The 25,876-nt window shown below is 37.0% G+C and overlaps 1 protein-coding gene across 1 annotated transcript; it reads right to left on the bottom strand.

The window, feature by feature from the left end:
* Positions 1-2,725: 2,725 nt before the first annotated feature.
* LOC145162540 (akuammiline synthase 1-like) lies at positions 2,726-4,131 on the bottom strand. Its single transcript, XM_079081657.1, has one exon. It carries the CDS (start codon positions 4,109-4,111, stop codon positions 2,819-2,821), a length of 1,293 nt encoding a protein of 430 aa, XP_078937783.1. The 5' UTR covers positions 4,112-4,131; the 3' UTR covers positions 2,726-2,818.
* Between the last annotated feature and the right edge of the window lie 21,745 nt (positions 4,132-25,876).

Below are 25,876 nucleotides of genomic sequence, written 5' to 3'. Positions count from 1 at the left end.
TATTGTGGAGAAAGTGGTAATTTTCAAAAAAAAAAATTAAGTTGGTTATTATTATTAAAATACTTGTTTATATGAGTTAGTTTACTCAATTTCCCTTTAATTAATTTGTTAATGAAAGTATAACTTCATTCTTATGTTTATGTTGGTTTTTGTTTAATTTATGTGTAGGATCATAAATAGTTGGCTAATATGCAACAAAGCTAGGGGTGTAAAAAAAAAACTAAAACTGAAAAACGGAATCGAACCGAATGATGTTTGTTTTAGTTGATTTAAGTTATTCCGTTTTTGGTTTATTTGGTTTGGTCAACCAAATAAGTATATATGGCTGCGTAAATCAAATGAATACATGGGTAGTAAGAATCTGGCTTTGCTATGTCTATATATTTGTTATATGTTTAACACTAATAAGAACCTCACTTTGCTTTGTTATATATTTAATAGTTAAGGTTTTTTTTTCTTTAATACATAAAGATTTTATGGTTATTAATTTATTTGATTTAGTTTTTTAATGTTCTTGTTAATATGTTTACACATTATGGCCTTGTTGTTTTTATTTAGTTTAACTGATAAACCGACCCGAATTAACCGAAATTGATTATACTGAATGTTATTTGGTTTGGTTATTGTTAATTTAGAGATGCTTAAAAACAGACAAAACTAAACCGATTAAATTAAAAACCTATAAACAGAACCGAATAACACCCCTAGGCAAACCAATATTTTGACTCGTTTATTTAGTCACTTCATTTGATGGGACACATGTGAGTTTGAATCATGGATTCATCATTGTTGTATTTTATCATACTTTTTACAAATATTACCCATTTAGCCTATTATATTGACGTTCATTGGGTTTGCGATTGACGATTGGTGACAATTTTGATGATTGTCACATCATGTATGTATATGTGTATGTATGTATGTGTGTTGGTATATTAAATATCACATGCATATATAGATATTAATATGAGAAAGCATAGAATGAGTAATAGGTTACAAGGGTGTAGACAATTATGCATGGTGATGAAACCAAGAAGGGTTGTTAGAAGGGAGGACCATCAATGTTAACAAAACCATCCATGGGGACCGGCCGACCGGTGGTGTTATTTTGGCATAAGTTGGAGCAAAACTATTATTTCATGTAAACCACATGAACCAAGACTCTAATTTACTCTATAATCTTATATCATCAACATGGTGGGTGGACGAAATCGAGTTGGCATTGGTACCGGCGGTGCCTAAGTGAACACCACTTCGCCGAGGCTAGTACCGCTAGCTAAGTTTGAAGCCATTATGGACTTATGGTTTTTTAATAAATAAATAATTATATGTAATAACAAATTAGACTGGGAAAAATTACTATTTATCAATTTGCCAAATTGGCCAGCTAATTGAAAGACTCAAGCCCATGTGAGATGTGATTTTCATGTGAACTTTGCAAAAGATTCACAATAGCTTTTGTGGCAGCTTTAGCCTTTAGTAGGTTAATTTTGAATAAAATAGGGAGTAAACTATATTTCTTTTATACATTTTGATTTTCAGTACATAACCTTATTTAAAAACTAAGAACTTGAGGTGTTTTGGATGTTTGGTGAGGTCTGGAAACATTGCTGACACATTGGCTGTCAATGTAATTAAATATTTCTTAATTTTTGTGGATCTATTCTTTTGTTGACCATTATTATTATTAAGGGTGTACGCGATACGGCTTGATGCGGTTTAGAATCAAAACCGCAAACTGCACCGCATGTGCGGTTTCAGAATTTCGAAAACCACAAACCGTACTGCTAAGGTTATAACCCGCGTTATGCGGTTTGGTGCGGTGTGGACGATTTTAATGTGGTTTTCGGTTTAGAATATATGCTCGAGAGTATAGAGAAAAGTAGATTTTGTTTTTGGTTTTTGTGGTTCTATATTTACATAAATAAAAGAACTCATTTTTTGGTACCTGATGTGTCATCGAGAAAGAGACACGAGGTATAATTTTTTTATGAGGTATAATTTTGTTGTCTTTCTCTTTTCTTGTGTACATATCAAGAAGTTAAAATAATAATAATAATAATAACAATAATAATAATAATAATTGACATTTATTAATATTATATATAATTTTATAATTAAAGAAACAATCAAGAATAATAATAATAATAATTGACATTTATTAATATTATATATAATTTTATAATTAAAGAAACAATCAAGAATGAAGAAGTTATATATGAGAACTAACCTATCTTCTAGTTAAAGATTACAATTATGTAATTTTTTAAGTATGAAATTTATGATTAATTACACCCATTGGATTGATTATAATCAATACTTCGGAATCGTTATAATTACATTTTTACGTAAATTAGTAATACTGTGCGTTGTGGTTAGAACTGCGCTTTTGTAATCATAAACCACAAACCGCACCGTATATTGCGGTTTATAAAAACAACAAACCACCGAGAACATTGAAAACCGGCGGACGCTTTGTACGGTTTGACGCACACCTCTGCTTATTATTTACAATTTATCTTTTTCTTTTCCATTGCATGGGTTGACGAGACATCACTGTCAACGGTAATCTGTCTAAAACACATTGCTGAAACTATAAGAGTAGGAGGAGAGCAGGTTGTCTAGATTGTTTTCGTATATAAGTTTCATTACTTTAATTAGAAAATAAAAAACGGAGAAATGGAAACTAAAATGATATCAAACAGTTTACATGGCATTCGAGGTGTGTAACCAATTGATTGTTTCAAATTTTGTTTGAAAATGAAACCAAAAAATACAGCCTGATCCGATTATTAGTAATCGGCTAACATATACATTTTCAAACGTTTTGGACATATGTTAGAAACTCTTTGTCCTTTTGAAGAATGGCTATTTCTTCTTCCGGTAGATGAACAAGTGCTGAAATACCATCTCCAGATGGGGTATCCATTAGAATGAGAGTCTTCTCCTCCACATCTGGAATTCGTATTGTTACTTCTACTGGCTTTCCCCAACCGAAATCCACTTCATAAAAAGGAAGCCTACATGCGCTTGAACTATAGTAAATATCACCCTGTAAGGTTGAGAATGTGTTTAGCAACTTTTTAACTACTTCTTCCTCATCTCTTATCCCTTCGAGTTCCATTTTTCCTTTCCTTATCTCAGCAATCAACTCGTTCAACCTTATTTCACCTGAATCAGCCATCTTTGATATTGCCAATGTAAAGAAGTTGCCTACCGCTGTTTCAGGACTTTTTTCAAAAAAATTCTTCCTCAAGCTCACTGCTACAGACAAATTCGATTGCTGTGTAGAACCTGACTTTATTTTCGCTGCACTCACTGCGTGTTTGAATAGTAAAGCTGTCAACACTTCGACTCGAGTAGCATTGGTTGGAGCTGCACCCATTGCAATAACCTTCTTCTTCAGCTCATTTAGTTTCGAATTCCCAAATACAAATATGCTCGTACCATAGTTGACTTTATCCTTAATGTCTATAACATCGAATTTAGGCGCGATGATATTCTTACTTGTGGTGGATGAAATGAAATATGGGTTTTTTGGTGAGCCACAACGGGTTACTGTGGCCCAATGGTCGATGAAGTTGGCTATCGTCCCTGCATCAGCAAGCTTGTGTGATATAGACAAGGCCACAGCGGCTCCACCACCAGCAAAATGGTTAAGCTGGACCTCGAGCAACTTAGGGCACGAAGCACGAGCGCTACAACTGAGACCATAAGGAAAGAGCTGATCTATCGTTTTGTCTTGCTTGTTCTGATGAATGAAGTCATCGAGTGGGCTATCATTAGAAGCTTCCAAGAACTCAACTCCTTCGTCATTGCAGTTGATGTAAGGCGCAGGAGGTGTTGGAAGCCTACCCGCAAAAGGGTAGAACTGTGTTAAACACTGTGATAACGATTTCTTCAGGATGTTGGTGTCACCGTTATTGTAGTTTCGATAGAAGAAAACTATTGGTGTGTGCATGTCAGGAGCAAACTCATCAAGCAACGACTGATTATGAATTTTGAGGCGTGGAGGTGTTGGGGAAGATGGTTTAATGGTTTCTTGAGATATGATTGTGTGAAGTTGCCTAATCCTTCCAAATCTTTGGTGCTTTGCCATGATCTTGATCATTGTTATTGGCAAGATGGCAAGTAATTAATATATATGCAATGTACACATGTATGCATGTTTATATATATATATACTACGTTTGTGTTGATTTTTATCGAGGTACGGTTGCTTTTTTTAAAATTGGGATAAACTTCTCGAGTGTGATAAAATAATTATACGATCATTTATAACGTGGAAAAGTTAGAGCATAAATGGATTCGGTTTGCACGTTTCATTTTATCTGAATACGCCTTCGAAAATTCATGTTTATTGTTCTTACTTTTTCAAGCCCACCTGTCTTGATCTTGAACATTCAGCAATGGATGCGCCTAAACTACTACTTTTTGACACTTTGATTTAAATTCACTCAAAATATGATATTCATCTAAAAAGATGTAATTTTTTTTTTTTTTGGGATTCAGAATTAACTTTTATGTTATGTAGCTGGAATGTATATTTACGTCATTATCCCGAAAGATGAGAACTCCCAGACGCAACCATAGATTAATCGTCGTTTGAAATTTATAATGATCAGATCCAGTATATCAAATTTAATTAGATATGGAAACTAACTGCAATATTATAAATTTAGGGTGGTATTCGGTTAAATCGGTTTTTTATATTTTAAATCTAAACATAACAAAACCAAATAAGGTTCGGTTCGGTTTACCGGTTAAACCGAATAAAATTTTGCACCTAAAAATAAATATTATGGTAAAAAAAAAACTTACTAAACAATTATCAAATAAAGAAAATACACTAATATATAACATATTATATTCAATCTTTCATGATATATTGTCTTGAAAACTCGATACACACACAAGTTTAAAATATAGTAAATATAGTTTTAGTCATATATGAAAGCTGAAAAAAATAACCAAAAGTTAATTGGCATTTGGTTAATTTGTTTTTACATTTTAATAAAAAATATAAAACAATTATAAATCTCTCTCTCTCTCTCTCTCTCTCTCTATATATATATATATATATATATATATATATATATATATATATATATATATATATATATATATATATATATATATATATATATATATAGATAACACGCTCGCGTTTCTGACTAAACATTATTATGATAATGTAATAGTTAGGGTCAACAATTTTAACCTATTTGACGTAATAAAGAAGAATTATGTGAATATTATGTATCCAATGATTATTATAATATAATATAATAGGAAAATCATCCGAATCGTGCGTAAATCGTAAAAATATGTGTGCCAAAACACACACACACACACACACACATATATATATATATATATATATATATATATATATATATATATATATATATATATAAAATTAGAAAGTAAACGTCTTCCCGATCCCGAAAATATAAATTTCGTCGAAATCCGAATCCGTATAATTTAGATATGATTTTTTAAGATATAAAAAGTTAGCCGCGCACAAGGACTGTGTGACGTAAAAAGCTACGAAGAGAATGGTTGACTTTCAGCAAATGCGACCAAAAAGAAAATCGTTGTACTCCTTAAAATACGAATTTTGAGAAAAAGAATGTCAAATACGGAGTTCGTACTAGAGAGTTATGATTTTAGCAAAATCATTTAATTTTATAAAAATATCGACAAAAATATAAATTCAAAACTAGTCGATGGAGTCTAAACGAAAGTTGTAGATCTCGTCGATAGATGCCCGTAGATATAAAGAACGTCAAAAACGGAGTTCGTACGAACGAGTTATAATTTTTAATAGCACATTTACGTATTAAAATAGAGTATAAATCAGGGAAAGGTTGTTAGCTATGCTGACAAAAAGCGACGACCGATGACATTCGAAGTTGGAGACTCGGTATTGCTCAAAGTCTCACCATGGAAGGGACTTATAAGATTTGGAAAAAGATGAAAGTTGAGTCCAAGGTTTATTGGACCATTCAAAGTTCTTCAGAGGATTGAGAACCAAGCTTACAAGCTAGAACTACCAGAAGAATTAGATGGTATTCATAACACCTTTCATGTGTGTTATTTGAGGAAGTTCACGGGAGAAGTTCCCGATATAATTCCAATTTCGGAGTTAATGATGGATGAAAATAAGAGGTTAATTGAAGAGCCTGAAGCAATTGTTGACCGTAAGACAAAGAAGTTGCGACGAAATATGGTCGACTTGGTGCTTGTGCAATGGAAACATACGAATGGGCCGAACCTCACCTGGGAAACAGAGAGTGACATGATGAGCCGCTATCCACATCTGTTTGCTGATGCATGATTTCGAGACGGAATCATCCTAAGGGGGAGAGAATTGTAACGCCCGTGTTTCTGTCTAAGCATTATTATGATGATGTAATATTTAGGTTTAACAATTTTAACCTATTTGACTTAATAAAGAAGAATTATGTGAATATTATGTGTTTCATGATTATTATAATATAATAAAATAGGAAAAATCAGTCGAATCGTCCTTAAATCGTAAAAATAAGTGCGCCAAAACATATATATATTATTAAATATTTAGAAAGTGCACGTCTTCCCGATCCCGAAAATATAAATTTGGTCGAAATCTGAATCCGTATGAATTAGATATGATTTTTATAAGATATAAACAGTCAGCCGCGCACAAGGAATGTGTGACGTAAAAAGCTACGAAGAGAATGGTTGACTTTCAGTTAATGCGACCAAAAAGAAAATCGTAGTACTCCTTAAAATATAAATTTTGAGAAAAAGAATGTCAAAAACGGAGTTCGTACGAGAGAGTTATGATTTTAGCAAAATCATTTAATTTTATAAAAATATGGACAAAAATATAAATTCAAAACTAGCCGACGGAGTCTAAACGAAAGTTGTAGATCTCGTCGATAGATAAGCGTTGATATAAAGAATGTAAAAAACGGAGTTCATACGAACGAGTTATAATTTTTAATAGCACATTTACGTATTAAAATAAAGTATAAATCATTTATACGTATACATATATATACATATGTATATATCATTAGAAAGGTATTGACGATGCGGTCGTTATAAGACTAGTTTTAAGTACTTTCGATATTAGTTTAGCACAAATATCATTAAATCTATTTAAAATAGTATTATAAAGGGGTGTTTAGTCATTTAAGTAAAAATATAGAGGGTGGTTTTTGAAAATTCAATTACTATAAATAAGAGTCTCTAGGCTCTCATATTTCTTGCACCATTATCTTGATTCAAGAGTCATTCTCTTCTTATCCCCCGAGGATTTCGGTCCCTCGTGATTCGACTTCTATTTCTATAGTTTTTAGTATAGTAAGGTGAGCGCTGAAGCGCTGCAAGAATTTTTCTTAGAAAGATTTAGCGACAAAGTTCTGCCCCTGTAGAGCTCAACTCCTAGCTAAGTAAGTTATGCTACCCTACTTTAAATATAGCTTATAATATCGTTATTATGAACCTATAAATAAAATTTATTAGTGATTCAAACTCGTTATACTTATTGATCTACTTACGCAGATGATGTCTTGACTATGATTTAGTGAGGTGTTTGAAGTGGGATTTCCAAACAGTATACTTCGTATACCAAACGGACCCTACCTCCGATATGATCCTACCTGGTTGTTCCTTACTTGATAGATCATGAAGTAGAATAGAGGAATATAATCCATGTCTCAGTTCATATGATATCTAGAATGGAGGAATATATGATCACTTATCTAATGGACAAGTCATTGACAGAGGTCAGAGATCATCGGCAAGGTCATAGTTCGACGGAAGCTTTTGAGAGCTACGATTGTCAGTCGGTTCTTGAAGTCATACGCAATAATAGTTTTAGACTTATCCAAGTGGGAGACTGTTGGATTAATGTCTAAGTCCATAACTATAATTGGTAAGACTTGACCCGACCCGGCATGGTCCATTTGGGTTGCATGGCATCATGCATTTGGATAGACTATAATGAGAGAAATAACACTTAAGGTTTGTTAATATATTATAAGTTATAATATATTAATAAGATTATTTAATTAGTATTGATCAACAATTAATCTAGTATTAATTAAGTGATCAAAAGAAGACTAATTAAATATATGGGTTGATTGTGTAAATCATCCATACTTATATAGTGGGCTAATGCTCCATGGATTGTCAAGTTGGGCTAAACCCCAAAAGATGCTCCATGGTGTATTTGTACCCATGGATCATGGAAATGAAAGGCCATGACAATTAGGGTTTACATGGTGTAACCCTAACTATATAATGATCTTATTCTTGGAGAAAATCGGCGACTATGTGTGATAGAAAGGGCTAGCCGATTTGATGAAGTGTTCCAATTCTCTCAAGTTATTCCAAGTGTATTTGGTGTTGTGTGAACCATTTGAGGTGTCACACTTGGGGCACTAGGCACTCAAGCTTCATGAAGTCATTCTACATCAAAAGATGTATGTAATTCTAACTTGATATATTCATATGAATCAATGTTATTATGCTAGTTAGGATGAATACCTTGGAAAGTTCATATTTGCATGTATAATAGAGAAAACATAGATCCAAGGTATTTAGGGTTGCATGTACACTTAGGAGTGTTAGAATGCTCAAAACCCAACAGATAGATCATGAAGTAGACTTTGAGTTAATGATGAATCTAAACTAATAATTAGTCGCAATAAAGATTAGACTAAAACTTAGCGATAATAATGATAGGTTTCGTCGAAGGAAAATAAATAGAAGTGAACCGTTGTCTGAGTTCGGAATCACCACCTTAACAAGTGAGTGCATAGTTACTTTCATCTTACACATAGATATGAAGTATTTTATATAAATTACGTGCTACGTGTGCATATTATCTGAATACTTGATGTCTATGTTGGATGAACGTTTTTATACATGCTTTAAATGATTTAAACTGTATATGTATTTTATATCTACAAAGTGTGTTGGGTAAAACATGGGTAGATGTAATAGTTGGTTTGTGATGAAATAAAATGATGAGAGGCCTCGATGTCGATGTTGATCTAGTCATCTTACAGAGTATAGATGACGACCACGGACTCTTCTAGACAGTCTAGTGGAACGCTAGCAGGCTCGCAACACGTAGGTATTTGTGAACGATGTGTTCACCGGTGTACTCCATCCCCCTCATGGTTTCCTTTAGTACATTTATTTCCGAGGAACCCCCTTAGTAGTAGTGTCCATCCCGATGATGATCCTTAGTCTAGGTCCCTTATGATAGGTGTTTAGGGACGTATAGTGAGGATAACGGGAATGAGTAATCGGGTTATTGTTGGTTGATGAAATTAATAAATTTATTTATTGTGGGTTGAAAACCCTATGTGCTCACCAGGCTCCCAAGCCTGACCCACTCAGTTTCTTGTATTATAGGTAGTGGCACTCGAGCATAGATGTGATGTTTGGATGAGGGATTACGGATATAGGCCTGTAGATATGAATAAATGTTGTAAGGCTTGTATTGTATTGTTTATGCTTTTGATCTGTATCGAACATGACATTCCGAGGTTTTTAATGAAATACATTTCTTCGGAAATGCTTTGATAAATCTTTATCATATTTTCTTTTGGGAACAAATACCGCAATACTTTTCTTTAAAATGTTACTCTGATTTTTAAACAAGTATAAACAAAATCGGTCTTTTCCAGCCGTGAAAATGGATATGTCACTATATATATATATATATATATATATATATATATATATATATATATATATATATATATATATATATATATATATATATATATATATATATATATATATAGAGAGAGAGAGAGAGAGAATTAGGATCATTTGAGAACTCACGTACTCATGAAAACCCGAGAACTAAGTTTAGGCCACTAAATCAAAAAAAAATGAAGGGTCGAGATGTAAAGTGACGTTTTTATAAATAAGTTACAAACTAAGTAGGCGGGGAGCTGGGGACATCTTAATTAAATCACATAGAGGGTAATTTAGGGATACAGAAATTGACTTCCATACACACATATGTATCCATTCCTTACTTTCTCTCTCTCTCTCTCTCCTCTCTCTATCTATCTCTCTCTCTCTCTCACACACACATACATAAACACATACACACACATATAGATCTCCATCACTCCACTTCAAATCTACATCTAGAATATATTTAGTTGTTATTGTCCACTACTAGAAAATAACAAATAGGAAACACCATATAATACAGATATAACTACTTACGTATCCTAATGGGAGAATAGGATACATGATATCAAAGTATCGTATTCAATTAGGTGTATGTTATCTCAAATATAAAATACAAAGAAATAGGATACGGGTATACTAGTAATTGTATTCTATTTGAGATATAGAATATACTAACAAATTTCTATTTGGTGTACTCAATTTAAGTCTAAATTTTCAAAACACGTTTATTTTTACAAAAATCATATCTAATCCCTATTTATCTAAAAAAATCTTTGTTTAAATCCCATTTTGAATGGTATTTAATGATAAATTATTTACTATATAATCACTTCAACCGTATTATATGCAAATTTGATTCCAATAACCCCAACATATACATAGAGCCTTGATATTCAGAGCCGTAATATTCGTCTATCTTTTTTCTAGATCAAATCAAATACCTACTTGCCTTGATTGAGGTATGTTTTTTTCCCTTTAATATGTAACATCTATTTCCAGGTATTGCTTTTGAGACCGAACCTTTTTAATTTTAGGGGTTTTTAGTGAATCTTGGGGTGCCACGATGTGGTGATGAAGCTCACCACGACGTGGTTGCGCTCTGCTAAGGAACGCACATTTTTAATCGCCACGGAGTGGTCATGTAATGGCCATGGTGTGGCAGTGGTGAAATGCAAAACCTTAGGTTCGGGTCTTGATCCTTATTTAAACAACTTTATGGATGGGTTTGCTCTCAACTCCATCCCTCATCCCTTTTAGAGAAACAGTAATATATGAGTGTGTGTTATTGGTGTTAAAGTGTGTGTTCTTGGTTTTTCAAGGTTCTTTGAAGAAGGATAGGGTGATTAAAGTTTGTATTAGGACTTGTTGCTACTGAGGGTTGCCTCTACCATAATCCTTAGACTTCAGAAGCTATAAAGTCTATACCTTTCCATTCTATGGGTTACTTATGATGTGATTAATTAGTCTCTTTTTGGCTTTTGGAAATGACTCCTAGGATTTTGAAGCAACTCTAGGACCTTGGATAAGGTATATGCTATTTTTGGACCTTATGGTCTCATAAAGTGTACATCTTGATCATAAATCAACCATGCATGAGTTTTCTAGGCCATTGGGTCCCTTTTTAGTTAAGGTTTAAGATCTAGGCTTCTAGAGATTAGAGAAGGGATAAAGTTGCAAAATTTATCCATGCATGGCCTTAATCAATCCAGATCTAAGCTTTGAAGCTCTAGAAACATGGATTAAGAGGTTAAAAAATTAAGTTGGTCATGACGTTACCACGACATGGCATTGTTATTGCCACGTCGTGGTGGTGAGGGTTTCAACGACCATGTTGGCGTTTAGCCACCACGGCGTGGCCATGGTGTGGTGACTCGGTTGTTGACTTTTGACTAGGTTGACTTTTCGGTCAACTTGGGGGCTTTAGGCGGTAGATTAAGAATATGTCTCTAGCTGATGTATAGATTGTTCATAGTACCAATCTTTACTTTTGTGTGAGATGTAGTGTTTAACTATTCATTTGTGAGGTGAGTTTTCTAACTATACCTTGTACTGTAGTATGTATCCTTTGTGTGTTAGGATGTTGATATGTTAGACTGGTAGATCTATTATGATTACCTGTGTTTTCTTGTTATTGTATTTACATATGTCGACATATTGTAGTTGGTTTGAGGCGGTCTAGTTGTGTGTTGTAAGCCACGAGACCCGGGCGGTCGAGTGTATACTGTAGGCCCAAGGGGGCAGCCCGACTTGGATGATGTATGCTCTGGTGGCGGTCCAGCCTTGTGTTGTAGGCCTTGTGTTCATGCATTGTATGTGTATGGTTGTGTGGGGTATTTTGGGGAACTAACTAAGCTTTGGCTTACAGTTGTGGGTTTAAATGTTTTAGGTACTTCTGAGGATCAGGGCAAGGTGAAGGTTTGACTGTGCACATCCTCCATTGGTCTTTATGTTTCAAGAGATGTTCTATTTTTGATACTCTGATTTTATGTCATGTGCTAAAACAATGATTTTGATGACTTGTGGTTTTATGGAAAACAAATTTTTTTTCCTTTCAAATGAAAAAAAAATTACTATGGTTTTTGGTATCTTACAAGTTGGTATCAGAGCCATGGTTTGAGGAATCTGAATGAACACTCGTGTGATTCCAGACTCAAAATATGGATTTGATAAATAATGTTCACAAATGTTTTCTAAAATTAAATCTGAAAAAGGAGGATGCGATGTGTATAGTCAGCCGGAGCTCAAGAGAAAGTTAATCCACCAAGATACCCACACTTGCTATATATATATATATATATATATATATATATATATATATATATATATATATATATATATATATATATATATATGTATATATATTGTTGATATGTTAAGTGTTAAAAATGCATGTTAGTTTGTAGGCTAGGGATCTTCAGGAATTGCATGATAGAATTGTCTGATTTGTGATGCATGATAGCCTAGGGGTTGTTTAGTTATGTTAAATGAAACTGACATTATTGTTGTTAGTAATAAGTGTATGCATCCTAGTTGAACATAATCATGATTTTATAGCCTTGGATGCTTGATTTAGTCTTACTTCATGTTCCTTGTTTGGTTATAGACTTAGAGTAGAATCAATTATTCGACTGTCTATCAGATCCGGCATTATGTATGATTAGCGTACACAAGGAAACTAATAGTATAAGTGGCGGTTTCTTGAGGTATGGAGACGTGACTAGGAGCATCCTAGGAAGAAAACTAGGAGTTAGTGGCTATTCTTTAGAGTGTGTAGTTGAGGCGTGTTATTACCCCTAGTTGTGTTGGGTCTAGTTGTATAGAACTTGTAACGCCCCAAATTTCAACCCAAAATTTTCGATTAACACTTTAAGTATTTATTTAATTCACAACTTCAAGATCTTAAAACATTTATCAGAGTATCAATAAAGGTTATCAAGTACACAAGTCTCTCATTGATGCGATGCAATCGAGTCATGCCCCTCCTTTAATATAAGAAAACCTTAAACATGTAAACCACAAATCGTAAGCACAAAACTTAGAGAGTTCCCCAAAATACCACACACAACACATCACAAATAAACAGCTATGGGTTATCAGCAACCTTGGGGACTATCAGTAGTCTCAGTGGGCTAACAACACATCTGGTTGATACTCAGCAATCCTGGAGACTATCAGCAGTCTCAATCACATATAAACATCATAACACAATAATAACAGCTAGACCCAGCTGGTGATCACAGATACAGCTATTCCACCACACAGGCTCATACAAACATGCAAGAGTCACAAAGACAGCTTGCATCCTACATACATAATTTAGTGAGTCGGAATTGGTGTCTTCATCTCACGAGCACCGGGAGAAGACTCGCCTGAATCGAAGAACCCTAAAACACTATGACACGATCCCTTTTCTGCACTGCTCGCACCTGCGAATCCACTAATACCAGAACCATATAAAATCTTAATTAATAACCCAAACCCTCAAGTTTGACCCAAGGTCAAACTTGGTCAAAAATTCAACGGTTAACGGAAGTCAAAGTCAACAAGTCAACTTCAGGCTGAATACGCCCAACGTACCCAGCTCGTACGCATGGCATACTCACCATCCAGAATACGGACCCCATATGAGTATGTGTAGCATACTCAAAGGTACGCCCGGTGTACTCAGCCAAAATGCACTTTTCCATTAAGTGCTTAATCTCTTAAGTCCTTTCATCCAACACTTAGATCTAGTCCCACAACATCATTCTAAGTCATAAAGTTTCCACCTTTATGACTTTCCATGTCTAGAAAAGGTCCAAATGCCAAAACCTTAACTTATTAATCCATGAAGACATCATGACACTATCATGGAAGGTATAGAAGGATCAAGATCACATTTTTATGGAACCTAAAAGATCCATAATGGATAAAGTTTCCAACTTTATCCATTAGAATGGTCCAAACCACCATGATCTATCCTTTAAGCATCAAAGGGACCAAAAGTGCATCTTTTTCAACTTAATCCATTAAGCCCAAGTCTCCAACCTTCAGATCTGAATCACAATGATGGTTAGATGGATAAAGTTTCCAACTTTATCCATAATAAGGTCACAAACTTTCAAGATCTAAACTTTATGCAATAAAATGACCAAAAGCTCATAACATCCAAAACTAGCTAGATCTAACAAATGCATCATCAAGATTCAAACTTTATACCTCTAGAAGATAGATCAAGGTGAACAAAGTCCAGATCTACAAGCTCCAATGCAACCAAAACTTCTACAAGAAGTTCCTTCTTCTCCAAGGTGCACCATGCATACTCCAAAGCACTCAAAAACACCTTCTTTTAGCTCACAAGGATCAACTAGGGTTAGGGTTTCATGGAAGGGGTGTTGGAGAGGTGGAGGCTGAGAATGGAATGGTTTTTGGGGAGTTAAGGAGCTTTAATAGGGCTCAACCCACGAAAATAGGATTTGGGCACTGGTCGCGTACGCCCAACGTACTCCTGGTACGCCCAACGTACTCATGATTCATTAGTACGCCCATCGTACTCCCCTCTGTACGCCCAGCGTACTCAGCATAACCCAAAACTGTCCAAACTTCAAACGGTCATAACTTCTTCATTTCAACTCCGATTTCGACGGTCTTTATATCCACGAAAAGGTATTGAGGAGCTCTACAACCGTATCTAATTACTTTTGACTTAAAACACATCGAAATAAAATCCATAATTCATAAAAGAAGTCTGAAACACTACTTTCCCATTTACCCTTTGACTCCAAGGCACAAACCGAACTCTTGGACCACACAATCTACAATACCCACATCCAAATAGGTCTAAACCTCTCGTTACCAAAGCCCAAAGCGTTATGATACTTGATCTTTGGGCCACGGCCCCGAATTGTGAAATGACCCGAAACAGGGTGTTACAACTCTCCCCCACTTAAATTAGATTTCGTCCTCGAAATCATTCCTTACGATCTCTTCTGCCGAACCAACGATCCTGATTGAACTCCCTGAATCACGAATATGACTGGGAAAGTCACCTCACTCCGAGAACCATCCACCCTTACTATTGTCGAACCCAAAATTGCGGAAATCACAAGCCCTAATGAAGCATGAACCTCAACTTTGCTCTTGTTCCACAAGTGTCCAACTGCTACGCCAGAAACTGAAAACCCTTCTCGATCTCTAACACTCAGGAAGGCAAAACCACTCCAAGCCATTTCCATAATGGCTCAACTTCATATCTCGAACCGCACAAACCTACCCGTTTTGAACAAATTTACGGATATCGGAAACATATACGCCCCGACCACTTACCGGTACCGAAAAATCCTCATCGAAAACAAAATCAACTCCATACTCAAAAAATGAGCAGGTATAGGTGGTCCTGCTCTATCTGCCAACACGACTCCATCAATCATTCACTCCCAATTAAGGACAGCTCAACCACTGCTCGAACGATCACCAAGTTCGCTTAACCCCACTAACGGGTACAAACCGAACCGAGTTCTTACATCACATTTGACCCCAACCCAGCCTACGATTTCCCAAGTATTACATATGTTAAGGCCCACTCACAGCCCTTCACCCAACCATGTGACGATCTAAATCATCCTAGAGAATGCCACGAGCCAAGTCATAAACTTCTGTCACTATTACCACCGCCTACCAACCGAGTGAATGCTACAGCTGCTTTGCAGTCTTATAACACTCCCACAACTGCATCCTATCCAAGTGAATGCTACGGCTGCTCCGTAGTCTTACATCACATTCACAACCACACACTAACATGGTGAATGCTACGGATGCTCGGCAGTCTTACATCACTTCCACAACAACACACTAACCAAACACATTGTGTCAAAAACCCGTTCTACCGGACTCTGTCAGTTGTTTGGATCATGATTCAGACCCCAAAGCCTTTATCATACAATAACAGGTAGAGAGGTCCTAACACAACCCTCGAACTGAACCTAGCCATGAATCCATATCATTTTCTCTAATGCTCATCACTGACCAAAGAAAACTATTTCTTGCTTAACTCTGAACCCTCTCACAACCAGAACTGGCTCTCTCGTTTACTAGCCTTCCCAGTTAATCCTTAATCAAACATATATCTTTCCCTCACCACCCGGTTATCCGTTCAAGGCCCCGCTGGCCAAACGGTAGTCTGCTCCACGCTCACAATCCCGACCTATCTTGGATTCTTCCTAACCTCAAGGAACACTGGCGCTCCCTCCAGATATACCGATCCAAAACACTAACATAGGCACAAATGCTCAAGTGGCTCGCACTTGGAACTATTCCCGGCAGCCCTAAGTGACCATCCCTCACTTGGATTCATCTATATTCTGATAACTTCATAATCACTAAATTACCTAGCCATCCCATAATGTTTCTACCTAATCACCACCACATTAAACTTACTGGACTAAGATCCCATGATCAAACGATATTGGGTGCTCACACCCCAAACCGGATGAAGCACTTTACTACTCTCGACCAAGATTATCGTATCCCAAAGTACCTTACCTTGATAAAATTCCACATCATTCTATAATCCCAACTGATGAAAAGGAACCCAAAATACCCATAATTGGAACAGATAGATAATCACTTCAATGTTCTTCCTACTACCAAAACAAACCTGAGTCTTCTATAAACCATAACTCCACAATCCACCAATTCAGGGCAACATACCCAGAATCCATGATATACCATAATAGAACATGACGATTGATTGTCACGATCATTGACCTTCAATCATACACCTCAAAACCTTCGAAGCATCCCCACCCATTGACGGTGAACGAGAACAACCAACGATCGAGAATGCACTGACAACAACCCGATAATACGAAGTTTTTCACTGAGCTAAACTCATGCAAAACTACATATACCCAACCCTGAAGTTGATTGATAGATCAACCACTTCTTATCTTCGACTATAGGTAGAAATCTATATCATGCTGATGAATTCTTTAACGCCAATATTCAACCCGAGCGACCCAAACGGCTCATTACCTAAACATCAGCGAACCCGAAAGAACCACTTACTACAACGAGCTCCCTAACCAACAACTTCCTGTTGCGAAAAACGACTTGTGCACTCCTAAGATCATACAACAAAGGTTGAATTGCTTTACACCCTGTCTTGACCACATCTTGAACCAAAGCCTCGCATATCTGGACCACAAATCCCTATAACCCGTTCTTATGAAACCGCAAACTCAAACAGATCGATGATCTTTCAAATAGCATGCCCAGTTCTCCCCCACTTGGGTTCAAACTATCACCAACTGACGTTGCATACAAACCCCACTCAAACCAACTCATCCAGATACATACCATCCCTGACTCTTGGAATGCATAACACAACACAAGATAATCTCCCAGATAAAGACCCAGTAACTCAAAGACATTCTGAATCTCATATGGAGACCTCGGAAATTTCCCAGACCTAACTGCCTCTAGCCTCAAGAATTCGATGCAAATGGACAAGCAATAACTCTAATAGCCCGTTCATAGAATATATTCTCTATCTAAGAACAATTGGATTACCACAAACTTCGCCTCTGATTCCCTGATATTCACTCCATTGCGAGACACAGTCATGCAACATGAGGCATCATCCTCACAGTTGATACACGACAAAAGTTGTCGTTCCCGATTCACTTTTCCTGGTCATCTGGAACAACCTGCCATAACACGCTATAACTAAACTCAAGGAAATCATATCCCTGGTCCTCATCTTGTCCAGTCTCCACGAAAATGACTCTCTTTCCACACATGAAAATTAAGGAACTTAAATAGGGCTCAAACCACGAAAATAGGGATTGGGTACTGGTCGCGTATGCCCAACGTACTCCTGGTACTCCCAGCATACTCATGATGCGTTAGTACGCCCATCATACTCCCCTCTGTACGCCCAACGTACTCAATATAACCCAAAATTGTCTAAACTTCAAACGGGCATAACTTCTTCGTTTCAACTCTGATTTCGACGATCTTTATATCCACGGAAAGGTATTGAGGATATCTACAACACTATCTAATTACTTTTTACTTAAAACACATCGAACTAAAATCCATAATTCATAAAAGATGTCTGAAACACTACTTTCCCATTTACCCTTTGACTCCAAAGCACAAACCAAACTCTTGGATCACACAATCTACAATAACCACATCCAATTGGGTGTAGACCTCTCGTTACCAAAGCCTGAAGCCTTATGATACTTGATATTCGGGCCACGGCCCCGAATTATGAAATGACCTACAACAGAGTGTTACAGAACTTCATGGCAATCATTGAAACAAAAACGGGTAGGTGCGGAAGGTAGTATGGGCACACACTACCAGAAGCATAGGACCCATACGAGTGTCAAGGAGGGTCATGGGATTTTGAGGAGTGGGGTGGTTAAGAGTATAGTGTGTTAGCTCTACGAATCGATTTTTGACATGTCTCCGGTCTATTTTAAATATGGTGAGGATGAGGGGTTCCAGTTTAGGTGGTGGCTGCCCGGAGAGGCCAGAATTGATTGATGATGAGATTCGATAGTTTATTTCCACTCATGTGACTTTGGCAGTCATGGAGGCGATTCCATAGGTTTTTGGGTCTATCAAGACCATGCTCATTGAGATGTTCAATGAACGTTATGTTGATGTCATAGTTGTTGTTTCCACATCAGCCACTATAGCTATCGCTACTGCAGGACGTCAGGGAGGTGTTGATGCAGTATTAGGAGTTCAATAACATGAAGTCCCCAAAGTTTGACGAGGTAATGACCCGATTGTTTCTATGATGTGGATCTCCGATGTTGAGGGATGTTTCTACACGTATTCATGTACAGAGAACCTAAAGGTCAGATTTGCACGGAACCTTTTTCACTTAGAGGCGAATGGCTGGTGGGAGCAGTTCACGGAGATGTTATGTACGAAGTATATCCTATTGGTGGGGAGAGAGGGAGACAGAGAGAGAGAGAGAAAAAAAAAAGATTGTCTCAGGAGTATTTGTCGCTCAAGAAGATAATAGAATTAGTGACAGAGATCACCAAGATGTTCACATAGAGAGCCTTGTTTTTCCTTGAGTATGCTGCTTCAGAGTAGGTACAGATGTCATGATACTTGAACATGCTCAAGACTTAGATCAGAGATTTTGTATTGACCACCCAGTATCGGGCCCTATTAGAGTTGCAGCCCAATGCCCAGAGGAGAGAGATCAAATTTGAGACACTAAGGAGGGAGAAGAGGCAAACCCTAGTCCAGGCCCAACCAGCAGCTAAGCGGTTTAAGCCCGTTGATTCACAATCTGGAGGCCAGAAGGTTTTCACTTGCAGCAAGTGCGGCAAGGTGCATAAAGTTTTATGTTGGTCAACGATGGGATGTCACAGGTGTAGCAAGGAGGGCCATTATATGAGGGATTCCTAGCAACCGCAGCAGCAACACCAGAGCACAAGGATTTGTTATCACTGTGATCAGGTGGGCCATGTGAAGACTAATTGTCCATTGGTTTCTAGGCCAATGCAGGTACCGGCCCCTATGACATTGAGGATCATGGATGGCCACCAGGGAGAGCTGAGGCTCCGAAGGCTGGGGATCATTCTTATCAGATGACAATAGAGGAGGCTAAAGTGGCGCCTGACATCATTACTGGTGTGTATCTATCTACATTTCTGTTACCTCTTATTTTAATTTGTATTCTTATGTGTATATTTTGTTTAGGTAAATTATTGGTGGATGCATTGTGTGCTTTAGTGTTGTTTGATTCGGGTGTGAGTCGGTCCTTTGTATCACTATCCTTCAGTAGGAGCTTCAATGTAGCTCTTGGGGTACTAGAGTGTCCGTTTTGAGTTTCCATCGCTGAAGAATACAATGTGTCTGCTACGAGTTTTTTTTTGCAATTATGTTCTAGATATTTTTTGGGTGTAATTTCCGATTGACCTGGTCGCTATCCCTATGGGAGATGTGTGCATGATTATGGGTATGGATTGGTTGAACTAGTTCAGGGCTCTAATCGATTGTGAGCGATAGTTGGTGGTTGTGCGTACCCAAGTGGGGGAGAGTTGACCGTCTATAGCGAGGGTACCATGGTTGGTTTGGCTTTCTGTTCTACTACAAGGAACATGAGATATTTATAGCAGGGTTGTACGGGATACCTTGTTTATGTGACTGATACTAGAGAGGGGAGGGACCATTCTACTGCTGATGTCCCTATGGTTCCCGAGTTCCCTGATGTGTTTCCAGAGGATTTGCCCAGTGTGCCTCCGAAGAAGCAGGTTGATTTTACGATTGATTTAATCCTTGGGGCAGCTTCGATTGCTAAGGTACCATATCATCTCGCACTACCTGAGATATAGGAGTTTTTCTTGCAGATTCAGGAGCTTTTAGGCAATGATTTTATCTGCTCGAGTAGCTCATCGTAGGGAGCACCGATCTTATTTGTGAAGAATAATGATGGTTTTCATCGTATGTGTATTAATTATTAGGAGTTGAATAAGTTGACAGTGAAGAACCGTTACCTACTCCTGTGTATTGATGATCTTTTTTATCAGCTATAGGGTGCGTCTTGGTTCTCCAATATTCATTCGAGATCGATATATCATTAGATGAGGGTCAGAGAGGAGGACATTGAGAAGACGACATTTCGGACGTGATATGGCCATTATGAGTTTGTGGTGATGCCATTTGGCATCACCAATGCACCGACGACATTCATGGATTTGGTGAACTGGTTGTACAGGTCGATACTCGATCGATCACAAGTTTTGAGTAAAACCTTAACACTTGGCATTCACTGAGAAGCCGATGTTTTGGACTCGATATGGTCATTATGAGTTCGTGGTGATGTCATTTGGTATCAGCAATGCACCGGCGACATTCATGGATTTGATGAATCGGGTGTGCAGGTCGATACTTGACCGATTAGTTATGTTGTTTATTGACGATATTTTGGTCTACTCCAAGACCAAGGAGCAGCATGATGAGCATCTGTGAAAGATTCTTGTAGTTTTGAGGAAGGAGAGGTTGTATGCCAAATTCTTAATGTGTGAGTTTTGGTTACACAAGGTTCAGTTCTTGGGACACCTCGTCAATCAAGATGGAAATTTGGTCGATCTGGCCAAGATCGAGACAGTGATGCAGTAGGAGGTCCCGAAGTCTCCATCTGAGATCTGGAGTTTATTTGGTTTGGTAGGTTACTATAGGAGATTCATTCAAGATTTCTCCAAGATTATTATTTCTCTCACTTGTTTGACGAAGAAGAGTGTTAAATTCCATTTGGGGCCTGAGCAGCATACATCATTTGAGACCTTGAGGTACAAACTATGTGAGAACCCGGTATTGACCCTTCCTGAGGGTATCGAGGATTTTGTGGTGTACTGTGAAGATTCGATCATAGGTTTGGGAGTGGTGCTCATGCAACGGGGTAGAGTGATTTCTTATGCTTCTAGACAATTGAAGCCTAACAAGGCTAAGTTTCCTAGGCATGATTTTGAGTTGGGGGTGGTTGTGTTTGCCGTCAAGATTTGGCGATACTACATTTATGGGGTTCCATGTACCATCGACATGGATCACAAGAATATGAGATACCTTATGGACCAGCGAAATTTGAATATGAGGCAACGTAGGTGGATCGATGTAGTGAAAGATTACGCCTGTGTGATCTTGTATCGCTGATGCCTTGATTCGTAAGACAACTAGTACTCCTATCTGAGACATATGTTTGAGGATGACCATCACTTCACCATCTATGGATATAATTAGGGAGGCACAAATCAAGGGGATCAAAGAGGAGAACCATAAGAAAATATAAATCAGGGGTCAGATTGCTACCTTTGTCACTGACAAGTGAGGGTTATTAGCTAAGTATGTATGGCTTTGGGTTCCAGTTTCTGGTGGGGTTCGTCATACATTGCTAGAGGAAGTGCACAAGTCCAAGTTCTCGATTCACCCTAGTGAGACGAAAATGTATATAGACTTGAGACGTGGCTATTTGTGGTCATGCATGAAGAGGGGGATAGCTTGGTTTGGATAGAGGTGCTTGAATTTTTGGAAGGTCTAAGCCAAACATCAGAGACCTCACGACAAGTTACAACCCTTAGAGATTCCCGTGTGGAAGTGGGAGCAGATCACCATGGATTTTATCACAAAATTGTCAAGGACAACCAAGGGGTTTGACGCTATTTGGGTCATCCTTGACCGTCTGACCAAGAGTCCTAGTTATTTAGGAGAGTTCATCAGCCAAGAAATTACCCGACATCTGCGTTCGAGATATTGTTGCTCGCCACAGTGTGCCTATTTCTATCGCATCTCTCCGACGTATTCGGTTCACTTCCAGGTTTTAGAAGAGGTTCTATGATGAGTTGGGTACCTGGTTGTATATTTGTATTGCATATCATCCGTAGAAAAATAGACAGGGTGAGTGGACTATTCGGACAATCGAGGATATGTTAAGCTCTTGTATTATTGATTTTGGTGGGAGTTGGGACTCCTACCTCCCTTTGGTTGAGTTTTCGTACAATAACAGCTATCATTCCAACATTGGTGCACCTCCTTATGAGCTTCTTTATGGAAGGAGGTGTCAGACCCCAATTAGTTAAGGAGAGGTCAGGCAGAGGATCATGGGGAGCAGTGAGGTAGTGCTCATGATGATAGAGCTCATTCAGCAGGTCAACAGAGATTATAGATGGCGCAGAGTAGACATAAGAGTTGTACTAATTAAGGTCAATCTGATTTGGAGTTGCAGGTTAAGGATGAGGTGTTGCTAAAGGTGTCGTCCTGGAAGGGTGTTATTTATTCTTGGAAGCGGGGAAAGTTGGACCCCATATTTATTGGACCATTCTGAATTGTGGCTAGGGTGGGCAACGTAGACTACCAATTAGATTTATTGGTAGATCTTAGCCAGATTTATAGCACTTTCAATGTCTCTCAACTTTGGAAGTGGTAGTTGATGATGCAACTATGGTACCATTGGAAAATATTCAGGTCGATGAGCGTCTGATTTATGTGGAGAGACCAATGGTTATCTTGGATAGAAAGACCAAGTCGTTGTGCAACAAGCTGGTGCCCTTGGTGAAGGTGTTGTCACAACATCGGAAGGGTTCAGTATTTACTATGTGATATTATGTAACTTGGGATCCAAACATGAGGTAAAGTTACCTTATAGTCATAAGAAACTTCAAGAGAACCATCAATGATTGAATACAACATCGGGATCACTATTGAATTTCTTTTAGTCACATAGTTTTCCTTTGCAACGCAACATACTCTAAGCTTATTATCAAATCCACTCAAATGTATTACTTAGCACTCCTCAAAGCTAATACCTTTATTAATTAAGAGCAAGAAATTTGACTGCTAAATGGAAACTTCTCTATTAGTGATGAACTGACTATCAATGTAACTCCTTCATTGATTTCTTCCATACTAACAAGATTATCTCTTTCTTCCTTTTAGAATTCCAAAGAATATTTTTGATTCTTGATTCTTCGATTATAGCCAAAATGATCTTATATGACTTATCATGCACAAGGCAAATGAGTCATTAGTTTTACTAGCACGAACTTCTTTAAGAATTCTACATCTTAAGTTTCCACAAGATTCCAAGTACTTTGTCTTAATTAAATGAATAACTTAGATCTATCTCCATAGACTCTAAGCATCCTTTTTTGTTCCTCCCATGTGTTTCATAGAGAGACAATTCCTAAGACAAGTAAAACTTTTATACTTAGCCAATATAGGACATTGTTTCCTGTAAGGTCACACCTTATAATCTGATGAGTCAAACACACGACACACTGATAGATCAACGTCAACGTCTACTACATCTACAACACCAACGTACCAAGCTTATTAACGTCAGCTTATAGTACAATTATCTGATTGTAATCTTTTGTATATTAGGTAATGATATAGATAAGTATAGAATAGATCACAGATCCTGTATCTTTGCATTAAGATCGGTTCTTAGTATAGATTAGACGGGATCCATTGAATCATGGGATATACATTTATAGATTAGTATATATATATATATATATATATATATATATATATATATATATATATATATATATATATATATACAACATTAGGGCAAACCCTAATGTTGTGATCGTGGATTTGTGTCAATCGTCTTTGTTTCAACCGTCTTCTTGGTGAGGACAAAACCTTTTTCTTGGTGAAAGAACAATTTGGAGAACTCTCTGTGTGTTTTAAGTTCTATTCTTTATTTTTTGTTGTTTAAGTATCTTTTTAGTCTTTATACTTGAAGTGTATCCGATCAATACAAACCTTTATTTCCTATTTCAATACAAGGGACAACATTGCTCCCACTAGCTTCGACATCTATGTAAACTATCTTTTGTTTCTCGTAATTCAACTTTTGAATTTCTCCTTGAAGCAAATGATCCAACTATGAGACGCTTCTTAGAATTCATCAATGGACTTCTCATGCCTACGTATCTGTCACAACCCATCTTGGGTTGAGTATATGTGTGTTCCTATCAATGTTTTTCATATTGTGAAGATCCACAAACACCAAGTGTTGGATCCAAGGTTTTCAAAATATAGAGCTTACTTATAATCTTTTTACATTTTGTAATATCGTGATCGTAAGATCAAATAAGGATCGTAAGCCTACAAAAATGAACTCATAATCACATTTGCTCGCAAGATATTGTAATCAACTTTAACTTCTTAATCATTACCCATAATTTTTGTTGCTACAACCCGTAAACATTAAGAATCAAACATCTTATTTAGAAATAAGATCCTTTTGATCATGTACAAAGTAACACATGAGATCACGAAATGGATTATAATGGGTGTGCACTACCTAACTCGTGATGAATTGAAAAAATGGTGATGTTCTAGAAGACTTCTTACAACTTGTGACGTTCGATTCAAGTTGAATAGATGATTTTTTTATACTTGGGTATATAATAAAACTAAAGATGTGAGATCGGGATCGTAGTGTGATTGGGATCGTTTTTCACTTGTAGGATCTTAAAATCGTAAAATCATAAGATCAAAATCGAAATTTTAACAACCTTGGTTGGATCATGTATGTTTGAAATTTGAATTGATCCAACCAAGGTTGTTAAAATCTCGATTTGGCGTCAACGAGGTCAATGACGTCTTCTATTAGATCTATTTGGAAGAGATAGAGAGATGTCACTTTCCTTAATAGGTTTTAACCTCTGATTAATTGTTAGTGTTTTCCTTTAGGTTCTTTGTTAATTGATTCTTGAGTCTTATCAAGATCAATGTGGCTCCCACTAGTTCTTTTGGATATCAACTCTTTCTTTCGAAAGACTGCCCTTATGGAAACATAGTTAGGACGTCAAAAAAATAACTTATATCACAGAGAATTCGATAAGAACTTTCTTAGGTTGTACAAGACAAAGGAATTTTGTAACACTCATTCATGGTACAATCCATCAACTGATTGTAAGCACAATACGACTCATCGATTATAAATCAAACAATGATTTGTTTCTCTGTCGAACTATATTGCTTATGAAAATATTTGACTTGAGATGAATTGTGAAATAGTTTCATAATTCCATTATATGATCGTTATTCTTTTGATCAAAATTCTCACTGTCCTATTGGATCTGATTTTTGTATCCTTTTGCCCAGTTGACTATGGACTTCGTTTTGTGAACAATCT

Source organism: Lactuca virosa, chromosome 3, assembly GCF_052849685.1.
Source record: "Lactuca virosa cultivar CGN04683 chromosome 3, Lactuca_virosa_CGN04683_v6, whole genome shotgun sequence".
Taxonomy (NCBI): Eukaryota; Viridiplantae; Streptophyta; class Magnoliopsida; order Asterales; family Asteraceae; genus Lactuca; species Lactuca virosa.
This window is presented reverse-complemented; position numbering and strand designations above follow the sequence as displayed.

Excerpts from the sequence above, each read along its gene's own strand:
- LOC145162540 (XM_079081657.1), bottom strand. The coding sequence starts at position 4,111 with ATGATCAAGATCATGGCAAAGCACCAAAGATTTGGAAGGATTAGGCAA.